Source organism: Stegodyphus dumicola, chromosome 11 (assembly GCF_044657685.1).
Source record: "Stegodyphus dumicola isolate Sdum_Otavi_A_Nest chromosome 11, ASM4465768v1".
Lineage (NCBI taxonomy): Eukaryota > Metazoa > Arthropoda > Arachnida > Araneae > Eresidae > Stegodyphus > Stegodyphus dumicola.
The window spans coordinates 144,155,110-144,169,393 of record NC_140778.1 but is presented as its reverse complement, the minus strand read 5'-3'; the positions used below and the strand labels follow the sequence as shown (position 1 = coordinate 144,169,393).

At 34.5% G+C, this 14,284-nt stretch overlaps 1 protein-coding gene across 2 annotated transcripts in view; it reads left to right on the top strand.

Moving 5' to 3' along the window:
- Positions 1 to 14,284, top strand: part of LOC118204158 (uncharacterized) — a 115,745-nt gene that overhangs the window by 87,874 nt on the left and 13,587 nt on the right. For both annotated transcript variants that reach the window (XM_085827285.1, XM_085827286.1), the window contains 2 exons: positions 1,143 to 1,256; positions 7,048 to 7,188. In XM_085827285.1, the coding sequence (XP_085683411.1) occupies positions 1,143 to 1,256; positions 7,048 to 7,188 (255 nt within the window). The remainder of the gene's footprint in view (positions 1 to 1,142; positions 1,257 to 7,047; positions 7,189 to 14,284) is intronic.

Sequence of the window (14,284 nt, the reverse complement as noted above, 5' to 3'; positions counted from 1 at the left end):
GATAATAACGAAAATGCGGTATACGCGCTTTGTCAAAATCATTTGAAAGTATAAACGATGCCTTTTTTATCGGACGTGCACAGAGGGAAAAGGCAAAAGAAAATAGGTTGCTATATATTAAGAAGTTCGTCAAGTGAATTATTCTTGACGCAAACTGAAAAAAATTCGCCGGATACATTTTTAAATTTCTCCATAAATTTTTCACCAAAACTAAAAAAATTAATATCTAGGAGTAATTTGAGTCTTAGAACCCAAATATGGAAGAGAATTGGCATGTTATTTAGGAAAAGGTCAACTATTGTGTCAAAATACTTATGTTAGAGCAATGCTATATATGAATTTAATATATATCCTAAGTCACGCTTTCGAAACAAAAAACGCAAGGTGAATTCGTCACTCGGCACAGTCGAACGAGAGAAATAGAACTGTCCCATTTTTTTTTGCGCAGTGTGCATAGGAAACATCATGTACATATCATGATATATATATTTTACATACCATGATATAGTTCAGTTCAGTTCAGTTATCTGATTTAAACAGCATTTAGCAGCCCACTGCTTTAACTGCCTGTCATGGTATTGCCCTAAGGCTTGGAAAAATGAGAATAAGGCGGTAACCGCCGCGCCTCTATAGGCGGAGCTAGAATAGTACATGAGTACACAATGAAATTTAGAAGTGCATCTGAGACTGTTAGAGCTGGCAACAAAATATGAAAATATATTAAGTTATGTAGTAAACTAGTGATGAACAATCATAATTAAATTACTAATGCATTGAATTTCAAGATTTAGATCAAATGGCCCTTGCCAAGTTAAATTGCAATGAGTTCTACCCAGTGGGTGTGGCTTGAAACGTCGTAGGTACGGAGCATATACATATAGCCTGCTATTGTTTAAACAGCTACTACATACCATTGAACGCGATAGGTATTGGAAAAACATATACATACGTAAAAATCAGATACATACCATAACATATATAGGTAATATACATATATCCTGCTATAGTTTAGGTCTATGCGTTCAATTAAAAATGATAATTATTGAAAGATGTATATCTACGAAAAACAGCTTGAGTCTTTACGAGAATTTAATCTTATCGTTAAACTTCAATTCTTATTTTACTTCTTTCATTTTTTACAGCTTGTCAGTGCGGCGGAGAAATAGATTGCATCTTCGAAGAGTGGGGAAATGAAGTTCAGAAAAAATGTTTTTGTCCTACAGGATACATGCAGGACAAAGATGGATTGTGTTCAAGTAAGAAATTTCGATTTTAATAGTTTTAAGGAAGGAAACCCGTTGCATAAGATGTTACGCATTCCGTAATACAAATTTTAGGATTTTATTTCTTTGCTTTGTTTAGAAATAATCCTTTTATTGTTACTTTTAACTATAAAATGTCATGAATATGATCTCTTTTCCCGATACGTAAAACCGAAGTTTCTGTGACAGTGATGAACATTTTCCGGGTAAACACTCCTTACTTTCCTGTTTAACGATATTTACAGAAAAATGATTTACGTACCAGTGAAACCTTTTGTGTATGCGGCTTCGTTATTTTGAATAAAATATGCGCCTCCAAGTTCTTGAAAAGAAAAAGCCCTTTGGAATGATTTTAAAAATGTGATCTAGAGTGATCAGGTTTAGCTCGAAATCGTTAAACTTACTTAAAATGTATACCAATCAAGTAATCGAAAATCACAGTCACTTTCTAATATTCACTTTTAATATGCAACATTTATTGGAAAAGATTAAGCAACTGAAAGTAAATCTGAATGACATAGTACATTGATCATAACATTCTAATAAAAATAATTAAAATTCTCGGCTGAATTTGCCAAACGTATTTAATATCTTTCAGCAATTTACTCTTTTCTTTCAGACTTAAATCATTTCATTTAAGCATTTTCGACATGATGCATGTCACGCATATTGTAAATAAAAATAACAACTCGAACAATGCGACCTGTAAGGGATCGCACACATGAATTATTACCGCAAAATTTTAACGTAACAAGACCACTTCCCCGTCATACGACTGAGTGAAGAGAAGAAAATCGAGCAAACATATTCAAAGCACTGGTCGGGGAAATACGATATCGTTGGCAGATGCTCAGAAGGAAAGGATGCTGGGAAGAATTAAATTGTTGTGAATATGTTTCGAATGCCAAAGATTTGATGAAAAATCTCCAAACTAAGGCCCGTCAGGAGAGGTTTGGCCATATACCTGCTTCTAGCTCATCTGTGTTTGCTGTTCAAACTTCAGTTGATTCAGAATCAAGAGATGTATATAACACGGCAACGAAATAAGCGTAGTATGGAGCCACAAAAGCTGTAAATATCCCCATATTTGATTACACAAAATTTAACAAAAATTAACAAATTATTTTATAAAAGGTACTACACAAGTCAGTAAATAAATAAGAAGACTGCAAAAACAATGTAAATAAACAAAGTTCTTAAAACTACATGAGATAACAATCACATAACATCAGTATTTACATAAATGTTCATAAATTACATAAATGTTCGACATTTTGAAAGAATTGTGTTAATTTTTTTGGATATCGTGTTTTTTCCTATTTTTAATATTTCTAAGGAATGTTAACAAACATCAGTACAAATAAATGAAAAACAATTACTTACACGAAAGAGTTTCAAACAAACCAATGACTAGAACCAAGAAATTATGTGCAAGTTTCTAAAAACTTCTATATTCTATGACAAAAAACTCATATAATGTTGTTACAGCACTCATCGATGTTTTTGTATTGGAAATTAATGTAATTGATTTTCATTAATTTATGTTTTAAAAGTTAGAGAGTCCCACTCTTTTGGAAAGCATGCACTAAGTCTAGACTCTTGACTTAGCCGCGACTAAAGGAATTATCACTGTGTCTTGCTAATCGAACAGATATGTCAGACGGGTGTAAAAGGCCTTTTATTAAGAGCTCTAGTTGAACAGAATATTTCCTGTGCTTACAAATCCAGACGGCATTCCTGCCGTAAATCAAGCGTAAGGAATTTTAACTAAAACTAAGTCGTAAATCAACCAAAGGCTATACAAAAATGATTAACAAGATGGCTCAGACCTATATCGCCATGCAAGTACTATTGGTAAGATAAAAAACGCCAAAGCAGACTGCTTTCGTAAAATTTCAACTAGTACCGTAGCCTTCAGCAGGTAAAACATTCTCTGCTAAGCAATCTAAAACTTCTCTTTAAACACTATCTCTTTCTAGCTCATTTAAATACGCAGGAACTAAAACTTATATTTTGGCAGGAAAGCAGAAACGGAGAATGACAATCAACATACTTTCATAACTTAACTGGTTAGATAGAATAAGTAAATTTTTTACACATTGCAGAGGCTGTTCGACCATTTTTAGACGATTTTGCTTTGCTGTAAAAACATTTCTTCTCCGATGTTTTTAACTGCAACTCCGATGTTTTGCTGCGTAGGTAATGCTGGCAACAACAAAGGGGAAAAAACTCAAATTTAGCTTCAAGTGGAAACAAATATGTATGCAAGGAAAAAACGGATTGTTTCAAAAGTTGCAAAAGTAAGATCTTTAATGTTAAACGAAAATCCGCCAATTCAAAGGACTGTTGGCTCTGATGTTCAAAGGACTGCTGGTTTTGGTTGCACATTATTAAAATGCTCAGTGTCAACTGTAAACAAAGCGATTAATGATGATTTGGATCTTAAACAGACGAAAAACCATAATATGTATCGTCTTTCTCCACGACATATCGCCGAACGCAGAACGCGCTGGAGAATTTTTTTGAGAAATATTTATCCGGACAAAAATGGTAAAATATTGTCACAACAGACGAATCTTGTGTGTACTTAAATAACTTCAGTAAAAAGAGATCCAATTATCATCCTCAAAGAGGAGAAAAAATTCCTAAAACAGGGTTCAAGGAATCTAAAGAACGTTTTTGTAAGGGAACGTTTTTGTTTTGTAAGGATTGTTGCTGGTTTTCATATAAGGGCAAATTGAAAATAAAGAGAGTAGTGAAAAATATTAAGAACAACTCCCCAGATTATCAAAAACATATTTTATACCCAATTTTCAAACATGAAATAAATTCTCTTTACACACAACGTGATCAATCAGTAGAACTACATCAGGGCAAAGCAAAGAGTGACACGTTTAAACACAATGTGATCAATCAGTAGAACTACATCAGGACAAAGCACACAGCGACACGTTTACACACAATGCGATCAATCAGTAGAACTACATCAGGACAAAGCAAACAGCGACACGTTTATAGACAATGCGATCAATCACTAGAACTACATCAGGACAAAGCAAACAGCGACACGTCAAAATCTACCGTTAATTTCCTGGGAAAAAGGTGGAGCAAAAAACGGGTATCAAGGCCCATACCTTTCCCCACCTCCTCTACCTACCAATTCTCTTGAGCTATTACCAATGTCTTTTGGCGCTTTTGGACTCTTAATAAGCGAATTGTTCAAACGTCGATCTACAACCTCCTTAGATTTTGGAAAGCTTTGCGAGCAATCGGATAAAATACCTCTTCAGATTCCACGAAAATTTTATTGTCTTATTGTCTTGGAAATTACGCTATAGAAATATAGTGCAGAATAACGGTTATCAAGATCCCTTAACTCATAAAACGTTTAGGTAAAATAATTCAGTAATTACAATGAAAATCGTCTACAAAATGTGCGAACAGCTTCTGTGTTGCAATTTACGATCTCGTATTAAATGGATTCGACAAATAAGTGAATTCGTCAAAGCGTAAACTGGATAAATCTATTCATAGAAAATAATTAAAAATATGTACGATATTTTATTTTATTATTAATTGACATAATTTTCAGCTTTTTAATGCCATTTCTAATTGCTTGTGTTTTGAGAAACATTTCAAGTTAAGTTTTAAACTTTATGACATTTTTTAGTTCTAAAACAAAAAGGTTTTAAAAACTGTGATTATGGCTTAGAATAACACTGTTTACTTTTCATGCCCAATAAACTAAGAAAATATGGTACTTTTCCGTTTCGCCGGCGCAAATCTCGCCAAGCAGACTTTACTGGCGACAACGTACAGAATACACATAAAAAATGTCAACAAATGAAGAATGTTTCATTTCTAAGAATAAAGAAAAAGAAGTTTAATTCTAAGAATGTTTTATTTTTAAGGCATAAACATTTTAATATCGTTTAAAATTTTGTAAAAAATCCAATAAATAAAGACAATAAATTCTTAATTGTAAAAAGATATTAATTTAAGAATTTATTAGACTTTCATGGCTCAACATCCTGATTCGCCTTTTCATATCACGTGACCCCAAGTGATCTCATCTCACGTAAACTACGCTACAAAAATCTAATTCTCTCAGTAAATCTAATTCTCTTTATCTTAATCTAATTCTCTCTACGTTAATTTCAAGTTAAATCTTAATCTGGAATACGAGTTTAAATGCAAGAATTATTTCAATTCGTACCAATAGCCAATAGCTTACTCAGAAATTATGTAAAACCGCAGTGCTTTACTTTGCTAGTGCATTCTCATTAGAATTGAGGAATTTAACCCTTGACTTTGCCTTTTCTATATGTTTGCTTTCGGGTGAGAGGTGTGATTGCATCCTAATTGACTTAATTACCGCAAATGGCCTTAAGGCATAAAATTAAACTATCTGGCAAAAATTCTATTTAATTGTATGCCAGTATTGAAAGAAACAATCAATCTGATAAGAAATGGCTGCGAATTGTTTTAAAAATGAGACGTAAAAGGTTACCAGAGAGGATATTACATTTGGCATCAGTTGTACCATTATTGGCGACTTTAACGCCTGCGCCAACGAAGCGGAAAAGTACCGAAAATATTAAGAAAATCTAAACAAGTTTTCTAGTTTAATAAAAAATAGATAAAAATTAATGCTTTTTATACGTTGAAGAAGCATCAATAGTACTCTCGTGTGATAGATAAAACGAAATTGTATAAATTCTGCAGAAAATAACCAAAAAAAATCGGAAAATGCTTCAGACTGCCTTCGGAGTTCATCAGTCATTCAAACTCTGATGCTCTTTGTTAAGAAGAGATTCCAAAGGGATTTTGGTCAAATAAAAATCCCTAATAAATCAGTCTTCGGTCGTTTATCTTAATTCCCGACAGGTAGTAAGGAGCTATGTGCAAGCAGCTGGTTTACACCAAATACATCAACGTAGAAAGGGGCAGAAAAGAAAGCCGGGCTCTCTATTACTGCACGCTTATCAGTCATGATCCTATTTAGCTGCACAAGAACAGAATCATACTGATTAATAAAACTTCCGCCACCAGCTCAAGCTTCCATCAGAGATTAGTTCATTGGACATCTCTAAGCGGTATTCATCCTTCATATCTCATTGTTCGAATCGGTGCGTATCGCAGAGTTAGATGCTGGCTTCATATCTCATTGTTAGAAGTGGCCTCCATATTCCATTGTTAGAAGTGGCCTCCATATTCCATTGTTAGAAGCGGCCTCTGTATCTCATTGTTAGAAGCAGCCTCGGCATCTCATTGTTAGAAGCAGCCTCAGCATCTCATTGTTAGAAGCAGCCTCAGCATCTCATTGTTAGAAGCAGCCTCGCATCTCATTGTTAGAAGCAGCCTCAGCATCTCATTGTTAGAAGCGGCTTCCATATCTCGTTGTTAGAATCGGCGTGTAGCTCATTTTCAAAAGCGGCCCCAATGTCTCATTGTTAGAAGCAGCCTCGCATCTCATTGTTAGAAGCAGCCTCAGCATCTCATTGTTAGAAGCGGCTTCCATATCTCGTTGTTAGAATCGGCGTGTAGCTCATTTTCAAAAGCGGCCCCCATGTCTCATTGTTAGAAGCCACTATATTGAGAATAAACTTTAGATGAAAGATTCGTTTACGACTATTTGCTGAAAAAAATTCCACATTTCCGGAAACACGTTTTTGAGAATTTTTATGTTATTATTCTGTCTTAATTTTGAAAGTTTTTCCTCTGTATATATTTGAAATGAAATGCTCATGAAAAGTTAATGAAATATTTATATATCACTGCGTAGAACTTCCGCATTGCGAAGATGAGAATCTGTGCCCCAATTCAACGGTGTGTGTGAACACAAACGAAGGCTATAAATGTGTTTGCAAAGAAGGTTTCCGGCCACTTCGAAAGAATGCCGATCCCAAAGACTTCGGATGCGAAGGTAAATTTTGAAATTATTAAAGCCTTTAGCTCATTTTACTTTAGCCAATGCAAACAAAATAGATATTTTTTTTCTTCAAACACTTCTTTCCAAAACCAATTTAAAAAATAGTTCGCAACATTTTATGCCTAAAGAGAAACCTTTGCGTTCGACGTTGTGTTGCATGTAAGTCAGTCATTCTGAAAGTACGTAACATCAGTTATCAGTCACCTGCAGAATGTTACAGCAAACCGGGTTTCTAAGAAATATCCGTAGCAATGAATGTTAACTCCGTTTTTTAAGTCTGATAACAACTTTTCGGTGTTAAGGATGTGATACGCAGCAGGTAGAGTAGAGTATAACTTTATGCGTATAGTAGAAGATAACTTTTCTGAACCAGTTCAAATGACGGCTTCCAATATGCAGTGCCAGTTGGAGGCAAGTTAGATGATGGTAGGAAATCTTCCTCAGCCAATCGATTTCTACTTCCGGCCCGACTGGATCGGCTGTCTGTGTTCGGCTGGGACTATACAGGGAGATTCAATAAAACGTTTACAAAATAACATGACAAATTAGGCATACAACAAGTATAAAAAAATCACATAGGAATATAGGATTCCAAAAGCCACTAGAATGCGTTATAGCCACGGGAGTGTGTTGCTTATACAAACATGAGCTGAGCAAACCGATATTGTCTTCATTAAGCCGTGGATGCGCTGGTAGTAGCATCGCTAGTTAACACGAAATGGTTATATCTACTATCACGAAATGGTTGACATGCATGTGATTTAAGGCTTGACCAACTGCAATGGACGAGAAGCCATGTGAATGTATCATAAGAAATATCCTGATAGAAAGGTGCCTTGCCACTCTGTATCGCAGACTGGGCGAAACGGGCTCGTTCGACGTGCAAGAGCCGGATGATGGTTGCCAACAAACAACTCAAAGAGTTTTTTCAGAAACGAACTGGATCCTAATCCTTCAACAAGTACATGAGTTGTATCCCGAGACTGGAATATCCCCAACCTTCCGTCTTGCCCATTTTACACGACGAAGGACTGCATTCTTCTCATTTACATCACATCCAGGCATTAGAACCCGAAGAGTACAACATGCGCATGGAGTTTGCGCGTTGCTTTTTGCAAGAAGTGGTGCAGATAGAAACTTCATAGCAAGATTTCTCTTTACTGATGAGGGCACATTCTCACTAAAGGATGTAATGAACGTTCATGACTTGTATACTTGGGCGGATGAAAACTCACATGCCACACGTACGCACGCCTTCCAACGCAAATTTACCCTTAACGTGAGGCCTAGCATTGTAGGAGACTGTTTTCTTGGTCCGTACATTCTCCCAGGAAGATTTGATAGTTTCATTTGACTTAAATTCTTGCAAGAGGTTCTTTCCAGACATGCTGAATGATGTTACTTTCCATACAGGCTGAATGATGTTCCTTTCCAGACATGCTGAATGATGTTCCTTTCCAGGCATGCTGAATGATGTTCGTCGACGCATTCGAACTCAACAAGACGGAGCTCCTACCCATTTGAGTAGATAAGTCAGAACACGTCCGCAGGCCACTTTGAGTGCTGGATTGCTCGCTGTGAACCAATAATATGTCCACTACGGTCACCAGATCAGTCTGCAATTCGTTTTTTCTTCTGTGGTTTCGGTTTTTTAAAAGGGCTTGTATATGAAACACCTGTTTCATCGCCGAAAGACTTAGTAGGAAGAATTGTTGTGGCAGCAGGATGTGTTCAAGATACATCTGGTATCTTTGAGAAAGTGCGCTGTTCAATGCAGCGTCATTGTCATGTGTATCTTGATGCATTTGGAAAAAACTTTGAGCCTCATCTGCAGTGGTCATACATTTGTAGCCTCTGACTACAAATGTGCGACACAATGTATTTCGTACATTTGTACATTTGTGAACAAATGTACGAAATATTATATAAATAAATGATTTCGTATGGTTTTGCTTCTTGTCGTTCAATTACATATTATTTGGAACGCCTTATAGTGGCATTTAAGACCCGACATTGCTATGGAATTGTTTATCTTTGTGACATGCCCGATTTGCCATGTCATTTTGCAAAATGTATTTTGAATCATCCTGTGTACTGAAAGCGGTAATGCAGTTTACAGAACAAATTTCTTAGAACTGTCTTTTTCGATGGGCGTGTTGCATAAGTTTGTTCTTCAATATCATAGGACTTTTATATCTTCCATCAAAATGGGTTTTAATTAGAATTGTGTTAATTAATTGTTAGAATTAGCTACTAAATAACACAGTTCTTTGCAATTTTTATTTTATTTTTGTAAGTGTGTGTACCGCTTACAGGTTGATCCAATTTATAAAATACTGTTAGATGCAAATAATTTAATTATTAATATTAAGTTGTTCCGCAACGGTTCACAAAATTGCATATTTTGTAATAGTTTTTCTGCAGTTTTAAAAAATATTGATTTAGCTTGTTGCGTCTAATTTGATTCATTGTTTATTTAGTTAATTGTTTCAGAATTGCTGTTATGTACTATTTACGTTTTGTACAGTATTTTTTTCAGTAACTTCGTAGCAAATTTAATCTTGATGATTTATTAAGAAGATTGAAAGAAATTTTATATTTTATTATATTTCATTCTTTGTTTGTATTATTTAAAAACTTTTATAGCCTTAAATTATTTTAATAAATTTAGGCTTTACTTAAGATTTATAATCATCCAGATATAATTCAGAACGCGGCTCTCTTGAAAAGCCTTAGCTGCTCCTTGAAAACGACCAAAGAAATTTCAACAATTTATTTTATTGTATTATTTTATTACATTATTTTTATTGTGTGATATCAATGTATTGTTTTCTTTTTGTTCGAATCATGTGTATTTTCATGCTGTTAAGCTGTCTTAATTGTTTAAGGTCTTTAATTATATATGTGTTACGTCTTAATTATATTCTCCATTGACATTATGGAACTGATGCTTTATTGAAATTGAATATTCCTTCAGTGTGTATTTGGCCATGGCATTTGCATCCGAGAAGGTGACATTTACGTTACTTAAAGCCTCTTTTGCCAGTGTAGCTCGTTTAAACGAAAGTGGATCCAGTTGGTGATCTTAGAACTTCTAGCCATGATTGCCTGTAGAGCCTGTAGTTCAATCCATGATTTCCTGTAAAACTACGTTTGTGTCACAGAAGACAAAGAGTCCTTTTGCTTGCTCAGAAATGGGAAGGGCTCTAAACATTCCAAGTGCCTCCTCTATGCCAGAAGCTCACAAGTGAAGTTAGAGACAGGACTACAGCGCCAGTTAAGTAGTACCTCCTAGGGTAATAACAAACACTTCAGAACCTCCATTAGTGATTGTCTCATCAGATGTGTATAAGAATATACAAAGCCCTCTTTTGGATACTGTTCAACGGTCCTGATCCCTTTCGTTTTTTAATGATGCCAATCAATTTCTTTTTATTGCCTAGCTCTAGTCAATTGAGTACTATGTTAGAGTTCATACGAAGGAAATGTTGGCTCTTGTAAGATAGAAAATTTGTTTTCTAATTTCTGACTAAATACATTTTTTCTAACATATAGTTTTCTATGTTTTCTTACGTAATTGTCTCGTAGATTTAAACCATTATCGCAATAAACAATGCGTTATTGCATATCCTTCTCCCAGATCTCTGCCACTTGTGATGATAACCATCTATTCAATATAATTTTTTCCTTCTCCATCACTTTGCGAACCTTTCAAGAAGGATCTTCATCATTTTCACACTTCAGTGCCCCTCATTGTGTTGTCTACATCACACGTCTGGCGATGAATATCCGCATCTGTCATGTTTCTTGCTATTACGAACTAGATGGCTGATCATATTTCACAGTCCGTGGGTCTCTGGGTTCTTTTGAGCGTTTAAATCTCACTCTACGAAGCATATAGACTCACAACGTGAATGCAAGCGGCTTCAGATCTTCGCAAGGTTCAGGAGTCAGGCCTTGCACACTTATTTTAAAACACTTTCGAATTTTTAAGTGATGCTCACAAACGTACCTTACATAAAAAATAATTTACCTTAATTAAATAGTTTCTTTAATCATATTCAAAAAATGAAAATATTCATATTATGGGATATTCTTATAGTTAGCTAAAACAAATAAAAGAAATAAATGCATATAGAAACAACTACTTAAATAAAGTGACACAAATAAATAAGAAAAAGCATAGTTTTCTGGATTTATATACCACCTACATCCGTCGTCAGGTATACCTTTATGAGGCTCGACCTTTTCTTCCCAATGCATTCAAAAATCTGAACCAATAACGAATTCGCTCGTGCGAATTAATTTGTTTGTTTTGCAAGAAAATCGCATAATTTATTTCTTGAAGTGCTCTGAACTTCGTATGATTCCTTCTTGACGATAGCAAATAATCGAAGGCTTATAGGCTTCGAGGCTTATAATCTGTTTTTAGAAGAAGTTGTAAAAATACTTCATAGCATTTCAGTTATGAAAAGAAAAAGACAGATTCTGGTTTATTTCATTATGGAAAACCACAGAAGGGCTATCTGCCTAAGAAAGAAATACCTTTGTGGAGGTCTTACTAAGGAAAACTGGCTCGTGTATACATTGGGAAAACCATCAAAACACGCATGCAACTAGCCTGTTCTTCTGGAATTGAGCCTCATGTCGAACTACTAGTGTTCAGCTACTTTACTGATCGGCTGTTGTGGAGCAGGAGAAAGTGGTAGTTAGATAGTTAGAAGTTCAATCTCAGCGAATCTGATTCCGGACAAAATGACAATGAACTGTGACTTGAAGCCTCATACAAGCCAAATCTCATTTAAAATCAATGTCGAAAGAATGATGAATTTTGCCAGTTTAGTCCAAATGCTTACTTTAGTCAACGCTTACTTTTCGCCTTAATATCACTGCTCGAGTAAAAACGTCGAAATGTTGTTATTAAATTCTTTCGCAAACGATATCCTATTAGAATAGCATATCATATCATGCTTGATCTCATATTAATCCTTGTTGTTTTAAATATACAATTTCCTTTAATTTTTATGAACGAGTATTTTATCCCCCATGTTCACTTAAATAAAATAGTGATTAACCATATATTCGAACTTAAGGATGTTTTGATATGAATGCATATATTGCGAAGAGTGCCACTAATTAAAAAAAATATATATATGCTTCCCACTTCCAATTTTTCCAATGTATTAAAATATATAAAAAAAGTGAAAAAACATAATTTATAGGCTGATTATGCGATTTTTATGCAAGTAGCACTTTTTTATGCAAGTCTCGGTAGTGGACATTTAAAAAATGATATAATAAATAAAACAAATTTACAAACTAGGGTTTTATTTTTAGTAAACATTTTTAAAGGTTCAGACAGTTAGGTTATGTACAAAATCAAAATGAATTATTTGAAACATTTAATTCTAAACAACTATTAAACAGTTCAGTACTTAATTGAGTATGTAGGCCTCCCCCTCCCCATATTTGGATAAGTTCTTGAAGATGCTACCGAATTAGGTGTTTTAGGTGCGCATCAAATAATTTTGGACGATATTTTGATTTTATTTTGTCCATAGTGGAAAACATTTGTTCACAAACATATTTTGATCCAAACCTGCACCGATAGTGTGGTGGAATGTCGCTATATAATGAAATAAATCTAAATTATCCATAGAGGTATATTTTTTCTGATTTGTTTATGTGCGTGTCTATCGACAAATTTCATACAGATGATATTATTATTATTTCAAACCATTTAATTTTTCAATGAGTCTTCGCGTGTTACTGTTAAAACTTCCCCGTGCCACACTAGGCATGCGTGCAACGGGTTGGCCACCCTTGTATCACGTGGTATTTTTTTTTCCTAATTGAGTTATTCACTGTAATTATTAGGGAAATTAAATTCTGATTGATAAATGAAAACCTTTTGATGGGCTTACACTTATATTTTTACTTATATTACTTATATTAATACTTATATTTTTTATATAGATAAGCGCTTTTTAATGCTTTTCTGTATCAAATATTGCGCATCATTCTACATTAATAAAATATTATTCTGTAAAGTATTATTATGAATCAGTAATTTAACACTGATTCCTTAATAAAACGTCAGTAGTTTGGAAATTTTAGCTTCCATTTAGTTATCACTTGGCGTAGAACCCAGGTGTCTTGTGCAAATATTTTTCTTCCGTTCTGTCGATCAGCTTATTATCAGTTCAAGGCCTCTGATAAAGAAAGCTCCGTCATTTATCCTGTATCATTTTATACACTGGTAAATTTGTGAATGATATTTCAGGAGTTATCGTTTTTAGTGCAACAAGTTTATCTTCTTTCCTAATTCTCTTATCTAAATTAATACAAGAAATCTAGCGTAAAAATATAAGAATATCAACCATATGAGTATCTGATATATTCTTCTTTGTAGATATAATGCGAAAGGATAGGGAAATGAAATTGAGATATCACATAGACCTCCAGCGTATCAAATCAAAATAAATACTTTTTGAAAGAACTACTTTTTACTGTAGTCAGCTAGGAATCACGCGCTCCATGTGTGGAAACGTGTAATTAAATTGAGTAGGCCTGAAGAGATTAATTGCAGCTGTAACACTACCTCAGTTTTCTGGAGTGTGAGGGGACTTACAGATGCAGATCTTCCCGTTAACAAATTCCGTAAAGGAACGTTCACATTTTAGTCACCAACGGTCACATTTTAGTGTAAGCACTGTTCAATTGTTAGGCAATTAGACTTAACTAGTGACGGACATCGATGCGTAATGTTAACTTTTCATTTTTATATTAAGGGAACATAAGAACCTACCATTTCTAACAAGGCAGGTAGTAAGTAGATCCTTTCAGCTATGCACAAATTTACTTTCTATCATTGGCAATGGCTTAGACTCTGTGCAACAGATATGAACGAAGCTAATTATCTTGCGAGCCTTATGCTTATGACAACCGTGATGTTTCATACCTCGTATGAATACACGATAATAAAGTGTGGCAGAAACAGAAATTTCGTATACTTTAAAAATCTTGGAAGATGTTTACTACTCTTTTGGTCTTGCAACCTTTTGGAAGACTAAAAAACTCCAAATCCCAT